Below are 25,928 nucleotides of genomic sequence, written 5' to 3' on the forward strand. Positions count from 1 at the left end.
TGTGTTATAATCTCAGTCATCTGTACCTTTGTCATGTTAATGGTCATTCCCCTTGATCCTCACAGTCACAGCTGTTGCACTGTCAGGAGCTGCTGATGACGTCAGCTGCTGAAGCACCTATACAGCCCCGAGAGACAAATGTTCACCAGTTGTTTTTGTTTTCTTACAGTCACAGAGTTCTGAAATCTACTGCTAAATGGAAATGTTAAGAGCAAAATTAATTGTTGTCTTTTTTTAATCATCCTGTCTGTTCTGATGACATGGTACCATCCTATTATTAACAGAAAAAGTAAACTTATATATAATGTATGTGTGTGTGTGTGTGTGTGTGTGTGTGTGTGTGTGTGTGTGTGTGTGTGTGTTAATGTGAAAGGCTCTGTGTACAGTCACTGATGTTTGGCCATAATCATTGCTAATGAATCTAAACATGAAAGGCTCTACATACAGTTCAAAAACTGATGCATGGAAATACTGCTAATGAATCTATATGCTGTATTTGTTTGTTCAATGAGGTTAGAAAATTTGGGATAAGTTTATTGTTCCAGAATGTGGCAGTCAAACGAAATGCACGATGAAGGAGGATTCATCACACAACACACACGATGCTGACTGCATGTCTAGCGTTGAACCTTTAAATAATTGCACACTGTAAATGTTATTTCTATGGCTTTCTTTCTGATTGTTTCCTGATGATGAATTCCCACACAAGGCTTTAATCTGAGGAGAGATTCCTGGGCTGCCATTGGATTAGAGGCACAATGGAGCACATTAACGAGAGTAATCCTGGAGAATATCACAAGTCCTTTCATATGACTCTGACGAGAGCGGACCATTACGAGAAGACAACAGTGAGGAACTACACAAATATAGTCAAATGTCTGTGAGTATCGATTATGCATTTATTATTGCAGATTCATTCATTCATTTTTGCACATTTATTAATATGGATCTTTTTTGCTTTTCTAAAACGTGTAAGAATATTGATATACTTATGACAGGGTATGCGTTAAATCAGTAAGAGAAAATACGTTTTGTACTCTCTCTCCCTCTCTCTAATAAAAACTTTATCTTTTTCAAATACTCTAGTTTAAAACACAATCATTGAAGCTTTGTGTTATTTGAGTTGAGTTGAATGGAAGGTGTTGGTTCACAGTTTAGGACTAGCGCCTAGTTCAAATCTTTATGTTAATTTGGATGTTATCATGAAATACTTGTCAATTTATTTTCAACTAAAGAAAGCTATAATTATAATCCTAATATACTCAGTTTTGGAGCTTTTCACACTGCGCTTAACACTGGGATAACTTCGTTCTTAAACCTTTTTTTAACCCCGGGTTTTGAGACGTGACCCTGGGTATCTAGTTCTGAATCCTAGTGTTTTGTTTAGCTTTATGTGAGTTTAATGACCATCTTTCATCTCAAGGCTTCCATTTCTTCTGAAGTTATCTTTGATTTGGTGTTACTTTTCAAGAAATGATGAGGCTATATTCAGTTGTCAAAATGCAGCTGACCCTATCTACAGGTGCTTTTACAATAGTTTTAACAATGTCATGTGTTATTGCACATCATGTATTTTCAGATTAACGTAAGGGTCACTACAATGGATGCTGAGCTGGAGTTTGCCATTCAGCCCAGTACAACTGGTAAACAACTTTTTGACCAAGTATGTATGCTGCATGGAATTCATCAAATGCAACATTGACAGTAGACCCTGAAGAGTGAACAATCAGTGACATCACTCATTTATCCTCCTGAAGTTGTGAAAACGATTGGACTCCGAGAGATCTGGTACTTTGGACTGCAGTATCAGGACAGCAAGGGCTTCTCTACATGGCTGAAGCTCAATAAGAGGGTTAACCTTCATCATATTTGCTTTATTTATTTATTTATTTGTTTTTTGACAAATAATTACTAGTCATTATTAAACACTGTGATTATATATATATAAAAAAGGTATATTTATAATGTAGGTTGAATAATATGTACGTTTATAAAATAAAAACCTCGATATTTTCTTTAACAAAAATGAGTACAAAAAATATAGCCCTTTACAAGTTTTCATGATTGTGGTTGCCAGATGTTGAGAATTTTAATCCTCTTATCCCCTTTTCTCATAAAAAGACGCAGTTTCTGGCCAGTGTTTTACTGAGTAGCGTGACCCTGCAATACAGGAGGCTGCAGTTCCAAGACCACAGTCCTAGGACAGCATTTCTATGTTTTTCAATATAGGCTATGGGACCTATTTCCTAGTTGTAAATCCAGTTTTCTTAGAAAGAAAAGCCTTTTTAATATATACTTTGGATATAATACCTGGGTCCTATTTCATTTTTGTTAGTAAGGTTTTCTTTTTTAGAAAAGCCTTTTTAAGCCTTTTTAATATATACGTCTGGTGTGCAGCTGGCTTAAAGTTCAGGAAAATGTAAAATGTGATGATTTTAATGAATAGAAATAATATGATGAATATGATTTGTATGCATAACAATTTTTGGTTTAATAATGGATTGTTGTTTTTAATTTTAGAATTGAAATTAATCCCACACACACACACACACACATATATATATAAAAGAAAAGAAGCATTGAATTGCTCCTGTTTGTTTCAGGTTTGGTTCAGATCTCCTCTGATGGAGCAGAATTTAAATGAAACTGCTGGTATTGCAGGATTGTACTATTGGTTGCACTTTATATGTGCAACCTTTCAACCATACATGCTTTTTTAAACACTGCGTAAAAAGCTGTAGGCAGCAAATCAAGCCCCAGCCCCTTTAATAGCTAATGCTAAAAGTAAAAAACACTTCCCAATAAGGTCTCTTGACAGTACAAATTTTATGTGCAAAAACTACATTCTCTGTAAATAGCAACTGTCTATGTTCTATTTTCTGTTCATATTATTGTTAATGTGTAATAGTATCTGTATTTCTGTGAATACAGAGTTTTCCTTTGCATCGTTTAAAAGAACATAGTGAAACACATCTTACAAATGCATTTGTGTTTATATGTTAGGTGACTGCTCAAGATGTCAGAAAAGAAAACCTATTGATGATTAAATTCCGAGCAAAGTTCTACCCTGAGGACGTGGCTGAAGAGCTGATTCAGGAAGCTACACAGCGTCTTTTCTTCCTCCAGGTGAAAGAGGGGATCTTGAACGATGATATCTACTGTCCACCTGAGACGGCCGTTCTCCTGGCCTCATACGCTGTGCAGATGAAATACGGTGCATACAACCACGAATATCATGTGCCTGGATATTTGTGCAAAGACAAACTGCTGCCACAAAGGTGTTTCTCTATTCTTTTAAGATCTTAACACCAACTCTATTCTGTTTTTTTTAACACCAACTAAGATTTTGAAAGCTGCTGTTTTACATACAAATACCTTCTTCTAGAGTTCTAGAACAACACAAACTGACTAAAGAGCAGTGGGAAGAACGAATCCAGGTGTGGCATGAGCAACACAAAAGCATGATCAGGTAGAACCTTTACAACTTCTGAACCTAAAACTAGTTGTTTGAGTGCATGGTCAGAAAAGCTTTATCTCCACAGAGAGGACGCTATGATAGAATACTTGAAGATTTCCCAGGATCTGGAGATGTATGGAGTGAACTATTTCAGCATCAAAAACAAAAAAGGATCTGAGCTGTGGTTGGGTGTTGATGCTTTGGGACTCAACATATATGAACGTTCAGACAAGTACACCTTTATCTATATTTTATTTGTAATACAACTAATTAGATTTGTTATTAATTCTATGCAATGAACCGTGCCCAAGTGTACCACACACGTCTTGAAAAGTGGAGCCAAAGCATTTTGATCGCCATCTGGTGTTTGGCTGCAGTATAGATTAAAATCCCCGCCCTTTCGATGCAAACGAATGGGAAATAAGCCAAACTAAAAAAATAAAATAATTTACAGGTCAAATAAATTTTTTTTACCAAAGATTGTTCCCATCATTTTAGGTAGTTAGTTATCGTGCTGATGTATGTTCAAGTGCTTGTTTTTCTAGTAGGTTTGCCTTTAATGCTATAAAAACGTCATGATTGTGAGCTTGTGATTGGGTCTGGGGGAGTTTGGGCGGGACTTTGATATCGCTCACTATTCTCTCACGGCCCCGCCTCCTGATCACTACTGCACAGACTCAGGCTCCAAATTACGTCACTGGTGCAAGATGACAGCAGCCATACTGGGGTGTTTTGGCTTCACTTTTCTATAGTGAAAGGAAGTGGAGGCGTGTCCATCTTTTATTAGTCTATGACCATGCCATGTTAGTATTCCTGTTTTTCAACAGGCTGACACCTAAGATTGGATTCCCTTGGAGTGAGATACGGAATATTTCTTTTAATGACAAGAAATTTGTCATTAAACCCATAGACAAAAAATCACCGGTAATTAAGTATAATAATACATTTAACCCTGCATTAATTAATTAATTAATTCATAGTCTTTCATCTGCTGTATTACATTTCCTTTGCTCAAACACAGGACTTTGTGTTCTATGCACCTCGCCTGCGCATCAATAAGCGTATTCTGGCTCTGTGCATGGGAAACCATGATCTTTACATGCGACGCCGCAAGCCAGACACCATTGAGGTGCAGCAGATGAAAGCGCAGGCCAGAGAGGAGAAGAATAAGAGACAACAAGAGAGGTGACAACATTTATAACAGATTTATCACACATAGCATCTCCAACACTGTTTTTGTGATACCAAAGACAAAATCACTTCATCTAGGATACTGTCTTTTATGCAGACTGTATCTTTTATGAAAGTAAATCTTTAACACAATAGCTCTGTTCTAAAACTTAGTGAGCTGTCTATCTAGACAGCTTTTTAAAGTGTTGTGGGCATGCTCCTAATGTCAAGGCTGTTCCATAAGGTAGGCAGTAACATGTGGCTGCTTTATCCACCTTATTGTTCCTGTAAGGAAGCTGCAGCTGCGGCAAAACTGTAAATTTGATGTGTCTGGCTTCTGGTGTCATCTGCTTCTAGCTATTTTTAGCTGTACAAAACAGCTCGCTTTGCTGCTTGATATTGCAAACTAGTGTGTCTTACCATATTATTTTAATGTATTATCTTAATTATGAACACACTGGTTTGTAGTGCAAACTGTTTTACCATTTACTGCACATTCTTTTTCTTCTTGTTATTTCCCCACAGCAGCTAATGAACCGGAAGTCTAACACATTCACAGAAAACGGCTTACTTCTGTGTTGAAAAATAAGGTGGATAAAATACTGGTGTGCGAAGTAGGGTCGCTCCCTAAAATAAGGAATTTTTCTTCACAGAAATTTGAGAGAGGTGTTGGTCGTATTATTGCACTGCAAATAAATAAATTAATTGCTACAATTGTTGCTGCAAGAGAGCCACATATTCATTATATATATTCTTTAAAGCCGTCTGTGCACGTCACAAGCATATTCCACTGGTTGCAATCGGCTGCATGAGCTTCGGCCTTTTCCTAATTAACCCTGGCTAACTTTAAGTTCTCTTTGAACATGCTTCGCTAGGCCTTCTTCAACTTCGGTGTCCATTGAGTGGCCTCAATGCCATAGTGGTCAAGTCACCTTTATTTATATAGCACTTTATACAATACAGATTGTGTAAAAGCAGGAAAATAGTGTGTTGATAATGCAAAAGGACAGTGGGAAACACTAATTTTTTCAGTTAAAGTCAGTTCATCGATTCAGTGATGTCATCATCCAGCTCAATTCATATCAAATAGTATCTGTGCAATCAAGTCGACAATGTTGCCAGAAATTAAATGTCCCCAAATAAGCAAGCCAAAGTTGACAGTGACAAGGAACTAAAACTCAATCGGAGGCAGAAATGGAGAAAAAACCTTGGGAGAAACCAGGCTCAGTCGGGGGCCAGTTATCCTCTTGCCAGACAAAACCAACATGGCGTGGTTTAATTCCAGGCTGCAACACAGGTCAGATTGAGCAGAGGAATCATCTGGTTCCCGTGGTCTTGTGCCGATGTTTGTCGAGGTGATGAGGTGTTCACAGGGGATCTGTCTCTATGGTTCATCTTGTTGACATGGTCTCTGCTGACATTCAGGGCTGTAGAGGTTGTCTCTAGGTGCTGATCCACCAACTGATCTGGATACAGACTGGATCTGGTGGCTACAGTGACCCCGGAATAAGAATGAAAGAGACTAATATTAGCGTAGATGCCATTCTGTGGTCTTTGCTAGGCACTGATCCAATTGCCACAGGACTAATGTTAGCGTGGATGTCTTTATGTTGTGTTTTTTAGGTTTTGTTTGACTCGTTACATGATGTGGGGAATGTGTTTGAGTCAGCACTGCTGAAACATGTCCAAATTGTGGGCAATGGGCACTGTTTTTTCCAGGTCTCACAGGCATTGATTGTCATCAGTAACATGATGACACAATCTCCCGAGCCTATAAAATGGTGCAGTGAAAAAGTGGTATTCAATAACATCAATTAATACATTAATACATACAGTATATTAGGGTCATTGGGAATGTGCTGAGGTTTGTTTGCCTAGAAGTGATTGTCTCTGAGATTGTCTCTGATGAGGGGTCCAGGCAAGGAGTTCTTGCCAGAACAGCTCAAACATCTGCTCCACTGACGTGCCTCAAGCCCATCTCAAAAGTCAAAAACATCAGTCTTAGAGAAAAACTGAGATGACAAGTGAGCACAGTAATCTCAATTTTAATCCATGCTTGTGAATCATGGACACTCACATTAGAGACCTGCGCAGGATGGCTTTTTCAGTTATGTCATGTTCACCCATGACATTCACATTTTGCCCCACTTCCACCCACAACAGCCCACAGGTAAAAGTAGAGGTTAATTGTTCTGTACCTGTAATTGCCAGCGCTCCTCTATTAATATGGTATGTTTCTGCTTGCTCTCCTGTTGAATAAAATAATAATAATAAAAAAAGAAACCATAACAAACAGAAATGATTAATTATCCCCTTAAATTTTAGAACATATATTTAGCCCAAGTCAGAAATAATAACAGTTTTGCAATGGAAGATAATAAAAACAAAAACAAATGAATCTTCACATACACCTTTAAAGCCAAACAGAAAAGCATTTAGCTATATACTGTTTAAGAATATACATAGAGGCTTTTTGCCTTTAGCAATGCATATCCAAACATTAAACAATAACTATTCATATCCCCTAATAACAAAACAGGACTGTCTTCAAATATATATAAAAATTTATATTATTATCCCCTAATAACAAAACAGGACTGTCTTCAAATATATATACTGAATTACCGGAATTAACAATAACTAAATGAATAAATATGTAGGTCTACTTAATGTGTCTATGTCATTCACTGATGTCATACACCAATGAGGGATTCAGATTAATGTGTCTTTGCTTCAGTATGCGACTACAAATTCTGAAAGCTCTCTCCTGCTGGGATGCAAAGTACATGGCAAATTCTTGAAAAGCAGCCTTTTTTGCTGGTGGCAGTCTGTGTTTTCCTCATCAAATCCCAGTTCAACAACTAGCACTTTGACAGCAAGGATTACAGATTTCATGCACTTTGACAGCAAGGATTACAGATTTCATTATCACTTTAAGCATGTAAACACTTGCTGCGAAATCAGCAATGAGTGTTAGTTGTTTTTGTTGCGAAACTGTTCAGCAATAGGAGTTTGTATGCATGTAATCCATGGCAGACAGTGAACAAGAATCATATTATCTCACTTTAAATGGCTTCAAAAAAGTCACCACAGTTTGAAGAGTACTCTTGTTGATGTACCCTTCTTTGTCATACTGTTTGTCATATTTTGTTATTGTTTTTGTAAAATTCTTTGCATCATACTGGTGAAACACAGAACTGGCACTTTTTAGCATCCACATGAGATCCACTTCCGAAGATCAGCTTGAGTTGCAGGCTAGAAAATCCGAAGTACTCTGCTAGTAGAGAGTTTCATCTTTCAGAAGCTGCCATCTTCAGGTGTTTTTTTTTTTTTTTGTCCATCACAGTGAACAGGAATTCACATGAAAGACGTCATAGATGACCTGCAGCTGCTTTACATTTTGCAAAGACACCAAAGAAAAACTGGCACTTTTTGGCATACAGTTTTATTCATACTTCAGTATGAGTCAGTATCAGTTTCAGTTTTTGCTGTTCTTCTTGCATTTACATGACTTTAACCAGCAGATGTCCTCATCATACTATGTTTCAAGTCCATCCAATCTCCATGATGAGCTTCTCTGTTGTCAGCGAGCATGAGCCCGTTAAATTGGAATAGGTTGATTGGCTGTCAGTGTTTTATTGTTCATCAGCTGAGAAAAAAAAAAAAATGTTGTGAAAGTGATCTAAACAATATTGTTCCTTATTATTATTATAATAGTTGTAGTATAGACTCTTACTATTCTCTTAAATGTATAATGATTTTAAGGACTTTATAGTTAATGTTATTGTTATTTGTCTTGGTCTAAATGGGCCTGAAATCGTAGTTTGTTTCTATGTAATGCATTGTGGCTGATAGAAAAAAGGTCCTCTGATAGATTTTGGTCCAAATGTCAGTCGCCACAGTGCATCCATATTTCACAATTGTCATGGTCATGCTATCTGCAACAGCTCATTGTGCCTTTTCTTTCCGTCATTTCAAAATTTCAGATTTTGGCTGCTGTCAAAGAGGTGTTGCACTAGTTTAATAAAACCTTAGCCAAGGACAGTGCCATAAGGTCTTAGGTTGGCACAAAGAAAGTCAACACATTTTTATGTTTTTACATATTTTAGTGCACTTGACATTTGACACTGCCTCCATCGGAGGCAGCACTGGAACAGTTACGAAAGGCAAGGGAACTAACTTGTGCAGTGCAGTAAACTGGGTGAATGGAAAGGGCCATTCTGCCTCATCTAGCCAGTGCTGGGGAAGTTCACAGCATATTTCAGTCTTCAGCAAACCTGAGCCAAGGAGCCACCACTCTTTTTACCAGGAGTAGCTGATAAAGAAGGCAGAATTATGTCTGTCGGGATGCTGGTCTCAGCTCTGACAGTTGTCAGCCTCCAAAGTCACACTTTATGCATCAGCATCTTGCTCACTGGGGCCAGTGTACCCAGTACCATTGGGTGATCAATACCATAGGTTCAGTTACAGGCTCTGGTTCAGAACAAAGCCCCCATGTTAACCATATTGTTCCAACAGTCTTGAAAGAAAATGCGGAGTACATGTCGCTCTTGGCAGAGGTCACAACACCCTTGTGAAAATGAGCAAAGGACTCCTGCTCTCAGAGTTGGAAGGGCAGGGATTTCATTCTACCTACTTTCTCCTTCCAAAAAAGGATAGAGGCTGACGACCCATCTTGAATTTAAAAAAGGTTCAACAGTTATCTACAAAAACTACCTTTTCATATGTTGAATCTGTCAACCCTCTTCACAAGAATAAGGCAAGGGGACTGGTTCACCACAGTGGACCTCCGGGATGCCTATTTTCATATTCCCATCCACAGAGATCAGGATGGATCCAGGAAGTACCTCACTTTTTTCTTTCAAGACAGGTCATACGAGTACAAGGTTGTTCCCATTGGCTGTCTCTAGCTCCTTGTAGTTTTACAAAGTGCATGAATACAGCATTTATTTTCCTCCATCGGCAGGGAATTTGCATCATTAATTAATTGGATGTTTGACTGATATGTGCCCAAACCAAACAGCAGGAAAGGAGCGATACACCCCTTGCAGAATGGTATCGTATTTGGACTTGTTTATTTGGATTTTTTTTTTTCTTCATTGATGATTATTATGATGAAGAGGAGATGTTATATTTTTTGGTGGGATATTATTAAAAATCAGTGGAGTGTGGACATAGGCTTCTTGGTCTTATGGCAGCAGCCTCTCAGGTAGTGCCACTAGGTCTACTTCACATGTGGCCATTACAGCAGTGGTTCAAAAGAAGCAAAGTGTGAATGCAAATGAAGGCGGTCAGAGATTTTTTTCAGGAGGATCCAGAGTGTATTTCAGCCATGAAGTTGTGGTTTTAAAAGTCAGGCCACCAACAGGACGTCCTTTGGGATCAGAATTGTTCAAGGGAAAAATAATAAAGGCTACCACATAAACCGTCAAGGGAGAACGCACTCTCTACAGCACTCGTACAGGGTCTTTCCATGAAGGCCTTACATCTTTCAGGAGTGGCAGCCTATTTTCTGTCAAGTGGAGGACCCAGACCAGGAGAATATAATTGGACTCTGGGCCTTTTTTATGCCTTTCCCTCATTTCTACTTCTGCTACCAGTACTTCTAGCTGTGGATGCCAGATCTGGTTCTATAAACATCTTCTTGAATTACCTTGTGTCTTGTCTCGGAATGAAATGGTGTCTACTATTGTGTTTTGAGATGACATCACTGAAGAATTAGCCAAATCAAACTGCATCACTTGCTGTCTCGCTAATTTGCTGGATTGGCACAATTTGTCAGCATAGTCCAAGGTGAGTTCAGATTCTCGTAACTATCATTCTCTTAGTTTCTTATCATATAAACCAAAAACAATCTGATCACAAATCATGGAGTCTGGAGTCATTTTTCCTCTATCTTGAGGTCTGTAAGAAAGCAATCAAAAGTCTATCCTTCAAGCTGCATTCATATTCTAAATACAAATCGTTCATAAGTGTCATTCTTTTTTGATAAACAATGAGCATCAAATTTTTCCAATATCATTCAAAGTTTCTTCTTCTCTGCCTCTTCCTCAAAATTAAAGTTGTAGACATCCACAGTATCTGCTCCCGCAGTGGTAAGTAACAAGGCAATCTTTCTTTCATCCACAGCATCCACTTGTCCAATAGCTGCAACATACAACTCAAACTGCTGTTTGAATGTTCCTCTAAATCGTGTCAACATTTCTTAGTGGTTTGATTGTGTCCATTTTGTTCTTGTTACCCCACTCCTGGTAAGATGTAATATTCAACAGAACAACAATAGAAAGAAAAGTCAAAGGATTACTGGTGCTGGGATCTTTATTCCATACGAAACAGCCATCATGCACAAAAGACTACTATTGCCCCACTTAGCAAATGAACTTAATTTATACAATTCATTACTGCCACTGGATGGACTACACAATATCTTACTCATTACACATCATCAACTCTGTTGAGCTGGTTTATGCTGGTTATGAGCAGAAGCTAGTTGCGAAGGACCAGCTTAGGACCAGCACATGGCCAGCCTAAACCCGCTCATGACCAAGTCAAGTCAAGTCAACCTTTATTTATATAGCAAAAACAGTTAAAAAAAAAAAAAAAAAACACATAATTCTATCAACATCAACACATAATTTATAATCTATTCAAAGGCTACAGAGAACAGATATGTCTTCAAGGATGACTTAAAAATGGCTAAAGATGAAGATGACCTCACATAGAGAGGAAGACTATTCCACAATTTCGGACCCCTCACCGAAAAAGCGTGATCACCCTTAGATTTATAGCGGCAGCGAGGAACCGTCAGTAACAGTTGGTCAGAGGACCTTAGTGCTCTAAGGATGTAAGGATGTAAAAGATCACTGATGTACTTGGGAGCGAGGCCAGATAATGCTTTATAAACAAACATCAAAATTTTGAAATCCACCCTAAATTTGACCGGGAGCCAGTGTAAGTTTCTCAGCGCTGGGGTAATGTGATCCCTTTTCCTTATTCCAAGTAACAGTCTGGCTGAAGCATTCTGAGCAAGTTGTAAATGAGATAATGCATTTTGGGGCAAGCCACTGTACAATGAATTACAATAATCTAACCTAGATGTAATAAATGAATGGATTACAATTTCCAAGTTAGAAGGGGAAAGCAAATATTTAATTTTAGCAATTTGTCTCAGTTGGTAAAAACTGCTTTTTACAACGGCACTAATCTGCTTGTTGAAAAGAAGGGAGGAGTCAAAAATTACTCACAGGGTCTTGTATGTTCGATGCTAACGGGCCTAGTTCGACGACTAGTCCAGGTTGACTGGACAGGGAGGATCCAAGAATCAGGACTTCTGTTTTGCTCTCATTTAATTGTAAAAAGTTATTTGCCAGCCACTGTTTTATATCTTTAAAACAATTTAATGCATTGTTAGATGCACGGTTCTTGTCTATACTCACGGGAAAATAAAATTGGGAGTCGTCGGCATAGCAGTGATAGGATATACTATACTTCTGAAAGATGGAACTCAGGGGAAGCATGTACAATGAAAATAACAGGGGTCCCAAAATTGACCCCTGAGGGACACCACATTTTAAATGAGACGAAGCAGAAGAGAAATTGGCCATGTTCACAGAGAAAGTCCTTTCTTTTAAATAGGAAGAAAACCACTGAAGGGTTGTCCCATGAATGCCCACCATGCATTCTAAACGTTTCAGAAGAATATCATGATCAATTGTATCAAACGCAGCACTGAGATCTAACAAAACTAGGACCACTGGCGAACCTGAATCCATAGATAATAAGAGATATCGTTTTGACCCTAAGTAATGCAGATTCAGTGCTGTGCAAACATCTGAAACCAGACTGAAATGTATCCAAAATATTAAATGCATTTAAATAGGAGTAGAGCTGAGAGTAGATGACTCTCTCCAAAATCTTTGACATAAAAGGCAATTTGGAGATCGGTATGTAATTATCATGTATTGCCGGATCCAGATAAGCTTTCTTCAAAAGGGGATGTATAATTGCATGCTTAAAGCTACTAGGCACAATGCCACTTGCTAATGAGCTGTTGACTATAGCTGTCACAGTGGCATTAAGTGTCATAAAAACTTCTTTAAAAAGACGTGTAGGAAGTGAATCCAGCTTATAGCTTGAACATTTCAGCTTAGCGACTATGTCTGCTATTTGTTCTGATGTAACTAGTTCGAAATTAGTCAGAGAACTGGTAACTGGAGTAGTTTGAGGTTGATCAAATGGAACAGGTATAATTCCACATTTGATTTGCTCAATTTTATGAGTAAAAGAGTGTAGAAATAATTCACAGTTCTCTTTTGAAGCTTCCAGAACAATGTTTTCTGTTGGACTTAAAACCGAATTAATTGTCTTAAACAAAACTTTCGGTCTATTTGCATTTTCAGAGATCACTGTAGAAAAATAGTTATTTTTTTTTTAAGGGAAGACCTTTGATCCTGGAAACATGGTTGCACTTAAATTGCCCAATCAGGGCACTGAGGAGGTATATAGCCTGTACACAGTTGTTAAGGAAAACAGCAGTGCATTTCCAGCTATCATCACAAGTTTCATTGAACTCTATTGGTAATGACAAAAAGTTCATAGTTGCTTTTGGGAAATCCACCCCAGATCAGCTATTGGTCTGCAATAAAGAGTCAGCACTGGGCTAGATGATATCAAAACAGGCTGGCCCACTGGGTGGTCAGGGAGAGTAAGATACCATATAGCAATGCATGTGACTCCTCCTATTAGAGTGGTAGCACATTCCACCAGAGGGATGGCTGCCTCCTGGGCATTATACAAAGGTGTGCCCTTAGAGGAAGTCTGTGCTGCAGCATGCTGGACTTCCTCACTTACATTTAGGTAGTTTTATCACCTGAATGTGGCTTCCTCTGTGGCAACCTCTGTCCTACAAATAGGGGGAGGTCTGAGTCTCTAAAACACTTGGTTCTATGAATAAGGTCAAGATGCCACCCAACATGATCACTCAGGGGCTAGGTGCTTCCAGTTTGCAAAATAAAAGAATGTGCTGGTAGTATTGCACCTGTATTTATAGAGGATGATTGCATACAGGTGGAGCAATTTGATTTGCCATCTCCTGACAGCTAGCCCTATAGCGAAGCTGTCCTATACGGTGGCCTGTTGATCTTATTACCTAAGTAATTTTTTACTTTTGATAAGTTAATTTACATATACATTTATTCATGAAGTAGGCGCTTTTATCTAAAGTGACTTAAAAATGAGGAATACAACAAGTGATTAATCATAAGGGGCAAATAAATACAAGAAGTGCTCGTAATATAAAGTTTCAGACATCATTAAAAATAGTACAAGCTACAACAGGTTAAGTGGGTGGAAAGATCATCCCACCAGCAAGGAACAGTGAATGAAAACATTCTGGGAAAGTGATTTTGTGCCTCTCTGTGATAGTACCATGAGGTGTCACACATTTACTGCCCTCAGGCTTCTGGAAGGGGTGTAGACCCCTGAGAGTGGGTGGAAGTAGGAGGGAGCGGAGCCTGTGTCTTGAACTTGATGCGAGCCACAACCAGTATACAGTGCAGGGAGATAAAAAAATGGTGTAATCTATGCGCTGTTAGGCGATGGCAGGTCTAAATGGTAGTTTGGTTAACCTAAACCCTCTCTCTCTCTGTTTATTTGACAGCATGGTGATTTCTGCCAAATGTGTCTTTTTTAACCATAGAAGAAGCAATAGGAGCTACCTGCCTACTATGCAGCATTGAGTGAACCTATGAAAGGGAATGTCATTGTTACATATCCTGGTTTATCCTGCTGTTTAATTTGGCCATACTGTTTTATTACTGCTAGAACTTCCTTTGTAGATTCTCAGGGTGTACTCACAATAGGCACAGTTGCCTTTAGTCGAGCCTGAGCGCGATTATACCCCCTCCCCACTCCCCTGCTGGCCTGCACTCACATCTGCACTAAACATTCCTGGCCTGAGCACGCTTATGCCATGTACGAGATAACAGGGAAAAAACTACTTTCGCTGAAAGACTAATAAATTTATAATTTATGCCGTGCAGTGATTTTCACTTGCCTGTATCAGAGGATTATTATGGAAACAGCTGACATTAATGAAAGAATTTCCAGCTTTATTCGCAAACTACAATTCCTGTTCATCAATAAGGTGAGAACCAGACCCATTATAAACCTAAATATACTTGATTTAATTAAATTAATTAAAAAGTGTACTGTAGTAGTAGTAATAGAAGATGTTTGCGGTCGTAGTGATGACAGTAGAGCACAAAAAATACTAGCTGTTCCATGCTCCGGTGCGGTAAGCGATCACACTACATGCGTACCGCGTCCAAACCCAACTGAACCGTGCTCTGTCCCACCTGTTCCAAGCGAGCCAGGGATGGCTAAATGAACACACTAGTCAAATTAATCAGGCTTTGGGGATCAAACACGCTCTGGCATGGTTCAGATCGCCTAATGTGAGTACACCCTTAGAGGGTGGTGCTAGTGTCATCAGCCTATGAACTGGCATTATCATAAACAGGCCTCAGACGTTTAGGGTGTTCCTGTAGTGTCACTTACTGATGCGATGTCTCATTTCCTACTCAAGGAACAGGGTTACATGTGTAACTGAGACATTTTAATTCAACATCTTCTTGTAAGTAATATTTGTATTTGACATGAAGGGACTTTTAGAAAAAAAGACAGCTCACTAGATTTTGGAACAGAGCACATTGTTCTTCTAGAGATGACAATGTTTTTAATGCATGTTAATTTTAGAGCACTTCTGGAAAATGAGAAAAAAAGAAGAGAAAATGCAGAGAAAGAAACTGAGAAGATTGCAAGAGAGACGATGGAGCTCATGGAAAGACTTCGACAAATTGAGGAGCAGACCAAAAAAGCTCAAGAGGGTTGGAATTACAAGTGTCTACCTAGAACTACAAATGTTACATTTATAGTTAATGGGTTTGGTAAAGTGTGTAATTTCCCTCTAATTAGCGTCACCAAATAGAATTGGAAAAATAGTGACTGTTCTCAAATAGGTTTTCTGAAAATGGTTGAGCCATTGTTGCTGTGTAAGGCTGGATGCTCAAACAAACAGAGACACCTTCAATATTTCTATGATATTTTACTTTTCAGAATAGTTTATTTGTGTAACATTATAGTTGTGTCATCCAGAACTGGAAGAGCAGACCAAGCGAGCATTGGAGCTGGAGCGGGAAAGGAAACTTGCTCAGGAAGAAGCTGAGCGCCTGGAGAAAGACCGCAGGATTGCAGAAGAAGTGAAGTCAGCATTACTGCAGCAATCTGAGAACCAGATGAAGAACCAGGAGAATCTGGTATAAAGGATTATGTACTCAAAACCTTTTAGAGATACATTATGATCTTAGATGGTTAGTTCATTACCTCATATCATTCCATACATGTATGCATTTCTTTTCTTGAGAAACAAAGGTATTTTGGGGAAATATAATTTGGAATGACAGAATTGTGTCAATCATGATGTTCCAAACACTATCTTTCTTCTCTCTAAAGAAGAAATTATGAAGTGTGTACACCATGCTCTTTTACATACAGTGGGGATGGATGATGTCAACTCCAGCTTTCAATCTAAAAGTTCCCATTGTGGCCATTCACAAGTTAATTGTTTTATTTAGGAGACACCTAAAATACATTTACAATATTTAAAGTTCTAATAATACCTTATTTTTCTTGTACTCTGCATTGCTGTAGTACATCTTTTCACCCTCTGCCTGAAACACTCTGTTTTAGTTACATGGATTTAACATTTATATCTTTAAAGGCAACAGAGTTGGCTGAGCTGACATCCAAGATCACTCTTTTGGAAGATGCCAAAAAGAAGAAAGAGGATGAAGCCAGGAAATGGCAGAGAAGGGTGAGAGTGTAAACCTATTGTTGCATCAGTTTTATATGGTTAGCCTCAGGCAAAGTAGTCTTACAATAGTTCACTGAGCTTTTTCTGTATGAATATCTTGACAGGCGATTATGGTTGAGGTAGACCTGGAGAAGACAAAAGAGGAGTTAAAGAGTAAGCTAATTGGGGTCCAAATCCAGGCAATGTCCCAGACGGAGAATGACCATGATGAAAATGATGAGAGCAGTGCTGAGGCCAGTGCTGAGCTCACATCAACTGGAACATGTCAAGACCGCAGTGAAGAGCAGCGCATAACAGAAACTGAGAAGAATGAACGTCTGCAGAAGCTCCTACAGGTGAGTATAAGAGGCAGTCATCATGTTTATAAAAAAGAGCTGTCATTGCCATGGGCGTTTCAAAAACCATTTCTAAGAACCTCTAAACACTGCACATTTTGTATGTCTTCCTATTCAAATACAACTAATTCAGTTCATAAGTAGAATTTTCTAAGATCTAAAAAAAATTATGTGTTAGACCAAGGAGACATTCAAAATGTGCAATGTCGGGGAGCTCCAGGAACAGGGTTGAAAACCACTGTCCTAATGGCTAGAGCATGTGATCCAGCACACTGACACATTTACATTTAGTCATTTAGTGATGGATGGAGAGTGTGATGGAAAATAGAAGCGATTAAAAATATCAAAAGAGCAACATGTAAGTGCAAATGACAAGTCTCGGTTAACCTAATGCAGTACACTTAGCAAGGTTTATATATATATATATATATATATATATATATATATTATATATATATATATATATATATATATATATATATATACACATACACACACACAAAGAAAAACAAGTAGATAGAATAGAAAAAATACTCTGAAGTAATGAATTTAGGTAAAGGGGTGTAGAGCCAGTGGTGGTTTTGTAAGCAAACATTAATGCCTTGAATTTCATGTGAGCAGCTACTGGTAGTCAGTGCAGATGAATAAACAGAGGTGTGATGTGCGTTCTTTTAGTTTCATTAAAGATTAATCTTGCAGTGGCATTTTGGATTAATTGTAGAGGTTTAATAAAAGTGGCTGGAAGACCTGCCAAGAGAGCATTGCAATTGTTCAGCATGACTAGAACAAGAGCTTGAACAAGGAGTTGTGTTGCATGTTCTGAAAGAAAGGTCCAGATCTTCCTAATGTTGTATAAAGCAAATCTGCAGGACAGGGCAGCTTTAGCAATGTGATATGAGAAATTCAGCTTATCATCAGTCACAACTCCAAGGTTTCTAGCTGTTTTTGAAGGAGTTATGGTTGATGAGCCTAACTGGATGGTGAAATTTTGATAAAGTGATGGGTTTGTTGAAACCACAAGCAGTTCTGTCTTAGCCAGGTTGAGTTGAAGCTGATGGTCCATTATCCAACAAGAAATGTCTGTTAGACATCATAAGATGCAAGCAGCTATTGTGGGATCATCAGGATAGAGTGAGAGGTAGGATTGAGTGTCATCAGCATAGCAATGGTATGAAAAGCCATGTTTCTGAATGACAGAACCTAGTGATGCCATGTAGACAGAGAAGAGAAGTGGTCCAAGAACTGAGCCCTGAGGCACCCCGGTAACCAGATGTTTCAACTTGGACACCTCACCTCTCAAAGATACATTGAAGGACCTATATGAGAGGTAAGACTCAAAACCCTGGTGTGTGGTTCCTGAGATGCTATTTTCCGATAGGGTTGACAGGAGAATCTGGTGGTTCAGCGTATCAAAAGCAGCGGACAGATCCAGCAAGATAAGTATAGAAAATTTGGAAGCCGCTCTTGCCAGTCTTAGGGCTTCAATAACTGAGAGCAAGGCAGTCTCGGTCAAATGTCCACTTCTGAAGCCAGATTGGTTGCTGTCCAGGAGGTTGTTCTGTGTGACAAAAGGCAGAGACTTGTTTGAAAACAATTGTTCAAGTGTTTTCAATGAAAGGTAGACGGGAAACTGGTCTGTAGTTCTCTAAAAAAGTTGGGTTTCTTAAGAAGTGGGGTTATACAAGCCTGTTTAAATGTTGAGGGGAAAACACCAGTGTGAAGGGCTGTGTTAATGATGTGAGTAAGTGCAAGTACAAGAGCAAGTCAAGTCAAGTCAAGTCACTTTTATTGTCACATCACCACAGCACATGTGCCTTGGTGAGTGAAATTCTTGGGAGCGTGCACCAGAAATTGCAGAAACAGTTAACATATAAGCATACAAACTTCAACAGGTGAAAATATGCAATATGCACATACATATAGTCAGTACACACAGTGTACTATTGGACATACTTACAGTGAGCACTACACGTTTTACGCAATATGTACATACATACAGTTAGCACTACACATTATACACTATACACAGAATGTACACATTCTACATTATGTAGACATATATACGCATGAAAATATGCTAAGGTGCAACAGAGTGTATGTGGGCTGGATACAGAAATGTTTTGGATGTGCATTGGATGGAATCCAGTGGTAGCAGGTAGATTATTGTATTAATAGTTCGGTGTTGAACTGTTAAAGTTAAAGTGCAGTGTGTGGCCATACCATATTGTGGAGTATGCTGTAGGGTGTATTAGTTCTGACTGTTCATAAGTCTGATAGCCTGAGGGAAAAAGCTATCCCTCAGTCGGCTAGTGCGGGATCGGATGCTGCGGAGACGTCTTCCTGAGGGCAGCAGAGAGAGCAGTCTGTGGGAAGGATGGCTGGAGTCACTGATGATCCTGAGGGAAGCTCACCTCCAACAATGTGGCTGGCAGTTCGCACGACCCTTTTCAGAGCTTTGCGGTTGCCAGCGGTGCTGTTTCCAAACCAGGCAGTGATGCAGCCCGTCAGGATGCTCTCTATAGTGCAGGTGTAGAATGATCTGAGGATGCTGGGGCTCATTCCAAACTTCCTCAGTCGTCTCAGGAAGAAGAGGCGTTGATGTGCCTTCTTCAGCACTGCATCAGTGTGTGTAGACCAGGTGAGATCTTCACTGATGTTTACACCGAGGAACTTGAAGCTGCTTACCCGCTCCACAGGTGTCTTGTCGATGGTGATGGGTGTGTGTTCTCTGCTCTGTCTACTGAAATCCACCACCAGCTCCTTGGTCTTGTCTATGTTGAGTGAGAGGTGGTTCTCCTGACACCATTTAGTCAGGGTGCTCACCTCCTCTCTGTAGGCCGTCTCATCATTGTCGGTGATCAGGCCTATCACCGTTGTGTCATCAGCGAATTTGATGATGACGTTGGAGCTGTGTGTGGCTGTACAGTCATGTGTGTACAGGGAGTACAGGAGCGGGCTGAGGACACAGCCCTGAGGAGCACCAGTGTTGAGGGTCAGCGGGGATGAAGTGTTGTTGCCCATTCTGACAGAGATCTGTTTAGTCCCAGAGTCTGGAGCTTCGCAACAAGTGTGGCAGGCACTATGGTGTTAAATGCTGAGCTGTAGTCCACAAACAGCATTCTCACATAGGTGTTCTTATTTTCCAGGTGGGAGAGAGCAGTGTGTAGGGTGAAAGCAATAGCATCGTCTGTAGAACGGTTGCTACGATATGCAAATTGTAGTGGATCCAGTGAGGCCGGCAGCACAGAGCAGATGTAGTCTCTGACGAGTCTCTCAAAACACTTACTGAAGATGGGTGTGAGAGCAACGGGCCTCCAGTCATTCAAGCATGTGATTTTATTTTTCTTTGGTATGGGCACAATGGTGGATTTTTTGAAGCACGAGGGAACCACAGACAGACAGAGAGAGAGGTTGAAAATGTCTGTAAAAACACCGGCTAGCTGGAATGCGCATGCTCGGAGCACACGGCCTGGGATGCCATCAGGACCCGCAGCCTTGCGGATATTCACCCGTCGAAAGGATCGGGTTTCATCCTAGACAGAGACGGAGAGTGCACTCACATCTTCTGCAGCAGCCGCGGGAGCTCTCTCTGTGTGGGCGGTGTTGTGAGCCTCGAAACGAGCATAAAAGTTATTAAGCTCGTCCGGTAGAGAGGCGGCAATGTTCACAGTAGCTGGTTTATTCCCTTTAAAGTCTGTGATGATTTTGATTGCCTGCCACATGCCTCTTGCATCGTTGGTGTTAAATTGTTCTTCAACTTCATTTTTATATTGTCTTTTTGTGGCTTTGATGGATTTCCTGAGATTGTAACTGGCTTGTTTGAGATCATCAGCGTTTCCGGATTTAAAAGCAGATGTCCGCGCTTACAAGGCTGCTCTAACATCGCTATTAATCCACGGTTTTTGGTTGGGGTAGATGCGGATTGTTTTTGTCTGCACTACATCTTCTACACACTTCCTGATGAAACACGTTAAAGTTTCTGAGTACGCCTCTATGTCGTCATCAGACGCTGCCCGGAACATGTCCCAGTCCACGTGATCAAAACAATCCTGTAGTATAGCGTCTGATTGGTCCGACCAGCATTGAATTGTCCTGAGGGCGGGTGCTTCCCGTTTCAGTTTCTGCCTATAAGCAGGCAGCAGAAGAAAGGAAGAGTGATCCGATTTGCTGAAAGGTGGGCGTGGGAGAGATTTGTAGGCGTCCCGGAAGGGAGAGTAGCAGTGGTCCAGTACACGATCACCATGCGTGTTGATGGTGATGTGTTGAAAATATTTCGGAGCTATTGTTCTGAAGTTGGCTTTGTTGAAGTCCCCCATAACAATAAACGCTGCATCTGGGTACGCGGTTTCCTGCTCACTTATATTCCCATACAGTTCCTTGAGTGCCTGGTCTGTGTTGGCTTGAGGGGGAATGTAAACAACTGTGATTATGACCGCTGTGAATTCCCTCGGTAGCCAGAATGGTCGACACAGAAGCATATGAAATTCCAGATCAGGGGGAGCAGAAGGATTTAATAGAGTGTAGGTTCCTTTCATCACACCACGAGTTGTTGATAAAGAAACGAAACGCCCCCACCTCTGCTTTTCCCTGTGAGCTCTTTCGTTCTGTCCGAGCGGTGCACGGAGAACCCCGTAAGCTCGATGGCTGAGTCTGGAACCACTGCAGACATCCAGGTTTCTGTGAGGCAAATAATGCAGCAGTCCCTTGTCTCTCGTTGGTATGAGATAGGTGCCCGCAGTTCGCAAAGTTTGTTGTCCAGTGACTGAACGTTAGCCAGCAAAATGGATGGGAGAGGAGGTCAGAGGGGACGACGTCTGAGTCTGACGAGGACGCAGGAGAAATGGCTTGAAGGAGATGAGATGGAATAGGATCAAGCGGACAAGTAGAAGGATGATTGGAAAGGATGCGTTTAGAGACTTCTGCCTTTGTTGTGATAGTATGTCCTTTTAGCAGTGGAGACATTAGCAGAAAATTAAGAGATGATTGATCAATATACATTAAGGTCAGTAGGACTTTGTGATTCGCGTCATAGTCTTTCTGCAGCTCTGAGCTTAGAACGATGCTCACTGTAATCACTTACCCTGTAGGAACCATGTTGTTCCAAACCCGTAAAAGCTCAGTTCATCTTCGGAACACAATTTAAGATATTTTGGATGAAAACCTGGAGGCTTGAGACTGTCCCACAGACTGGCACGTAAATAACAGTGTTAAGGTCCATAAAAGGAATGAAAGTAGTCGTCAGAATACTCCATCTGCCATCAGACGGGCAATCTGGATTATATGAAGAGTAGGGAGTGCTTTTTGTAATTGAAGAAAACAAAAATAATGACTTTATCCAACAATTCCTTTGTCAACAGTCTCTGTGTCTCTCCATATCACCATATGCTGTGTATGCTCTTCTGTGTCATCCGCGCCACAAGGATGCGCTTTTTTTTTTTTTTAATCAAAGCTAAATACACGTAGAAAACATTGCATCCTTGTAGCGCGGATGACACAGAAGAGCATACGGGTTTTGAACAACATGGGGTTAAGTGATTAATGACAAAATTTTCATTTTGGGGTGGAGTATCCCTTTAACTAAAACATTTCTGTCAAATTACTTAATTATAAAAACATTGATAAATCATTCAAAATGCTTTCTTTAATTTCTTGTCGAACTTTCTGTTTTGCCTTTTGTATACAAGACACACATAGAAATTCTGAAGAACAAATAATGGTTACACTTTAAAGTGGTCATATGATGCTACATGCACTTTTACAAGTTACTTGAACTGAAATGTGTGTTGGCAGTGTGTGTACACAACCACCCTAAAATGATAAAAATCCACCTTTTTTAATCTGTTATAATCATTACCCCTTTCTCAAATCAAGCCGATCTCAGATGCCTGTCTGTGTGATGTCACAAAAATAGGCCCAAGATAGTTTGATTGACAGTAGTGTTTCAGCGCAGACTGGACTGGACTTAGACCTGCCCTGAGTGACTGTCATCAGTCCACCATTGTTTCACCGCCGGAGCAGATGTAGACAAGAATGACTCCTAAATGATTGAGGTGTTTTGTTGTTGGATGTAATAATAATGAACATAGCAGTCGTCATCTACTCCTGACATCTGATCCAGCTTCACCAACAGAAGCAGTGAGTGTAAGGCTTTTTTAATGAATCTTTGCAAATCACCATTCCAAATGTGCTAATTAGCAAGTTTCACGATGAATGCGGCTAAAGTAAACAGTCCCTCAGAGAGTGGGTTGGAAGAGAGGGGTGGGGTCAGCAGAGCTCATTAACATTTAAAGGAAAATGCTACAAAACGGTTTGCTCTGAAAAGAGCTGTTGACATGGTAAAAAAAGGTGTTGTTTTACACTTATTTTGAGTAATTTTTAAATAAATGTGTTAAAGGCTTTTCATTGTGGTGCTGAAGAATGATATCAACTTGTGGAAAATGGGCATCTGATGACCCCTTTAAAATGACTTTAATTCATAAATTATTAACATACATTATATAATGCTTAATAGATCATTAGTTAATATATATTCAAACAGCTAGAAACAAGAGATAATGTGCTTGTTATGGTTAACTAATAACCTTTATATACATTATATTATACTATACATTACCTAATGATTTACAGATAATTATTTAATGTAAATTAAAATGCTTAACAATGTCTGTAAACTTTCAATTCGTGTGATCATGGACTTCTTCAAAATCTACAAATTATTTTGACAGATATTATGCAATGATTAAAAGCTTTTGTAAATGTATAACACTGCTGCTGCTATTGAGATACGGGTGGGTTAGGCTAAGGTTTGCTGGTATGGGTAGGTTTAAGGGTTGGTTAAAGTGTCAGAAGTGTGCAGGGGTCAATTTGATTACTATAAGGGAACAGTTCAAACTGTTTATATCATGTTTTGATAAATCAACAAGTATTGTCTTGAAAAATGTATTTGTTTTCTCCTGCTGATGTACAGTATGATTCAAGGAATATTCTGTTTTATGATATACGATAGTATACTAATAATAAGTGTTGAGGCAATAAAAACATGTTTTGCACCCAAGTTACAGAGTGTGTGATGTCTTTAGAAAGTTACATTTTACTAACCATCTTTTACACAAACGTTGTTACGGCAGATGAATGTCTAATGCCCATAAAGAAACTGAATTATTAGTAAATGTTTGTTTATAAACATTTAGAAATTATTAATAGTTTCCACTTTGGATTGGTTACTGCAAAAACATAAACAAATAATTAATAAATGATTTGTTAAAATGTGAAAATAGTAGAAGTCTACACAACCAACAAACACCAAATATAGGATCTTTTACAGACTTTGTTTTTGAGATAATGAATAATATGCTAACATGAATAGTTTATGAAGTGCTTAAAAATTACTAATTAAGTTTTTTTTATTATTTACTTTGTAAATGTAAAATATATCACTAGGTAATATATGAACTGAAATTTTATGACATTTGTTAGCATTCAAAAGTACAGATAAGCTTGTAATCATTGTATAATTTCTGTTAAAATCATTTGTAGATTTTTAAAACGTGCTTGATCGTATGAATTGAAAGTTTGATGACATTATTAAACATTTCAATTAACAATAAATAATGATCTGTTATTCATTAGGTAATTTTAATAAGTACAGTATTAAACATTAACAAGCACATTATCTAATATTTCTAGCTATGTGAATATGTATATTAACGAGTGATCTGTTAGGCATCATTTAATGCTTTTTTAATGATTTATTAATGAAAGTTATTATAAAGTGTTACCCAAATGATCATATCAGTCCCACTGAAATGATACATACGATTTGTTTCTTTATGTCTTTGACAGGTTCTGAGCTCTGAGCTGGCAGATGCTCGTGATGAAAGTAAGAAGACTGCAAATGATCTCATCCATGCTGAGAATGTGAGGTTAGGGAGGGACAAATACAAGACCTTACGGCAAATCAGACAAGGAAACACCAAACAGCGCATTGATGAATTTGAGTCCATGTGAAAAACAAGTTGGACAGAATGTCTGTCAGTTAGAAGTATTAATAATCCATTACAGAGCATTTGAACTGCAGAGTCTAGTGATTTTAGTCTTTTGATGTGAATTAAAAAGCACAACATGAAGTAAAAGCAAGGGTAAATGTTGTGAACCTCTTGATTGTTTGAATTAAAGAAATTAGACTGTACTGAGTTCACATAATAAATAAAAAGAAACAAACTAAATTATTATGTGATTGTACCCCTGATAATCTCCAATGTGGTCATCAGAGCAGTTTATACAATAAAGTGACACGTTTCAACCACATGATCCTGGTGTTATGGTAAGGAAGTTTCTTCAATGTTTGATATGCTTCAGAACTCATGCACTATTGGTTTCATCAAACTGAAAACATTCCTGTAACACTTCCTTTGTTCAGCTGAATTCATGGTCCATGCTTCTGGAGCATATGGGCCATCCTGGGAGCTCAGTCAGCGATGCAGGTGTAGTTTTATTTTTTTTTACAGCTTGTCCTCCAATCCTCGTATAGCTCACAATTCTGTGATGAAAAGGGAAACGCCTATATCCACCAAAGGTCCCAACGACACCATCCTAAAAGCTGTGAGACAGGCCTTGAATGAGAAACAGCAGTAATTTAACATCTGGATCTGCTAAAGCAGAGGTGTAAAGTATTTGAGTAATAGCATTAGTACTACTAGCATGACTGATAGTTATAGCACTACTATACTGAAGTGTTACTTTGGGGAATCTATACTTTACTTGTGTTCTGGTAAAATACCTTTACTCAATTACATTTACAGGAAAAAACTCAACAATTATATGTAGACTTAAAAAGTACAAAGTACTGATGTCACGTCATTTTCCTTAAAGTCTGAAAATCTTTTAAAATCTAATGGATCTTTCTCAATAATTAAAATATAAAAATAGTATTTTTTCTTTATCCTAACAGGACTAAAAAGCCAGTCAATCATGTTTACATAAATTCAGCTTTTCTTTTATTTAAACAGCCAATTAATTATATTTTAGTGTACAGTAAATACTAATATGTGAGCAGTTTTTAAAGTTCACCAATTTTTTATTTTTTTCCCCAACA

At 38.9% G+C, this 25,928-nt stretch overlaps 1 protein-coding gene across 1 annotated transcript; it reads left to right on the forward strand.

Annotated features, from left to right (window-relative positions):
* The first annotated feature begins 1,567 nt into the window (after nt 1-1,567).
* On the forward strand, nt 1,568-25,144 carry LOC109056878 (moesin-like). The gene is made up of 12 exons (XM_042769745.1): nt 1,568-1,667; nt 1,758-1,852; nt 3,004-3,278; nt 3,386-3,469; nt 3,543-3,689; nt 4,285-4,381; nt 4,479-4,642; nt 15,383-15,513; nt 15,782-15,942; nt 16,407-16,499; nt 16,604-16,834; nt 24,677-25,144. The coding sequence occupies exons 1-12, from the start codon at nt 1,568-1,570 to the stop codon at nt 24,839-24,841; spliced, it is 1,743 nt and encodes a 580-aa protein (XP_042625679.1). The 3' UTR covers nt 24,842-25,144.
* The last annotated feature ends 784 nt before the right edge of the window (nt 25,145-25,928 follow it).

Source organism: Cyprinus carpio, chromosome A14, assembly GCF_018340385.1.
Source record: "Cyprinus carpio isolate SPL01 chromosome A14, ASM1834038v1, whole genome shotgun sequence".
In the NCBI taxonomy this organism is placed as follows: Eukaryota; Metazoa; Chordata; class Actinopteri; order Cypriniformes; family Cyprinidae; genus Cyprinus; species Cyprinus carpio.

Excerpts from the sequence above, each read along its gene's own strand:
- LOC109056878 (XM_042769745.1), top strand. The coding sequence starts at position 1,568 with ATGTATTTTCAGATTAACGTAAGGGTCACTACAATGGATGCTGAGCTG. Across the intron at positions 1,668-1,757 it reads ACAACTTTTTGACCAAGTAT|TTGTGAAAACGATTGGACTC; the intron begins GTATGCTGCATG and ends ATCCTCCTGAAG. Across the intron at positions 16,835-24,676 it reads GTCTGCAGAAGCTCCTACAG|GTTCTGAGCTCTGAGCTGGC; the intron begins GTGAGTATAAGA and ends TGTCTTTGACAG.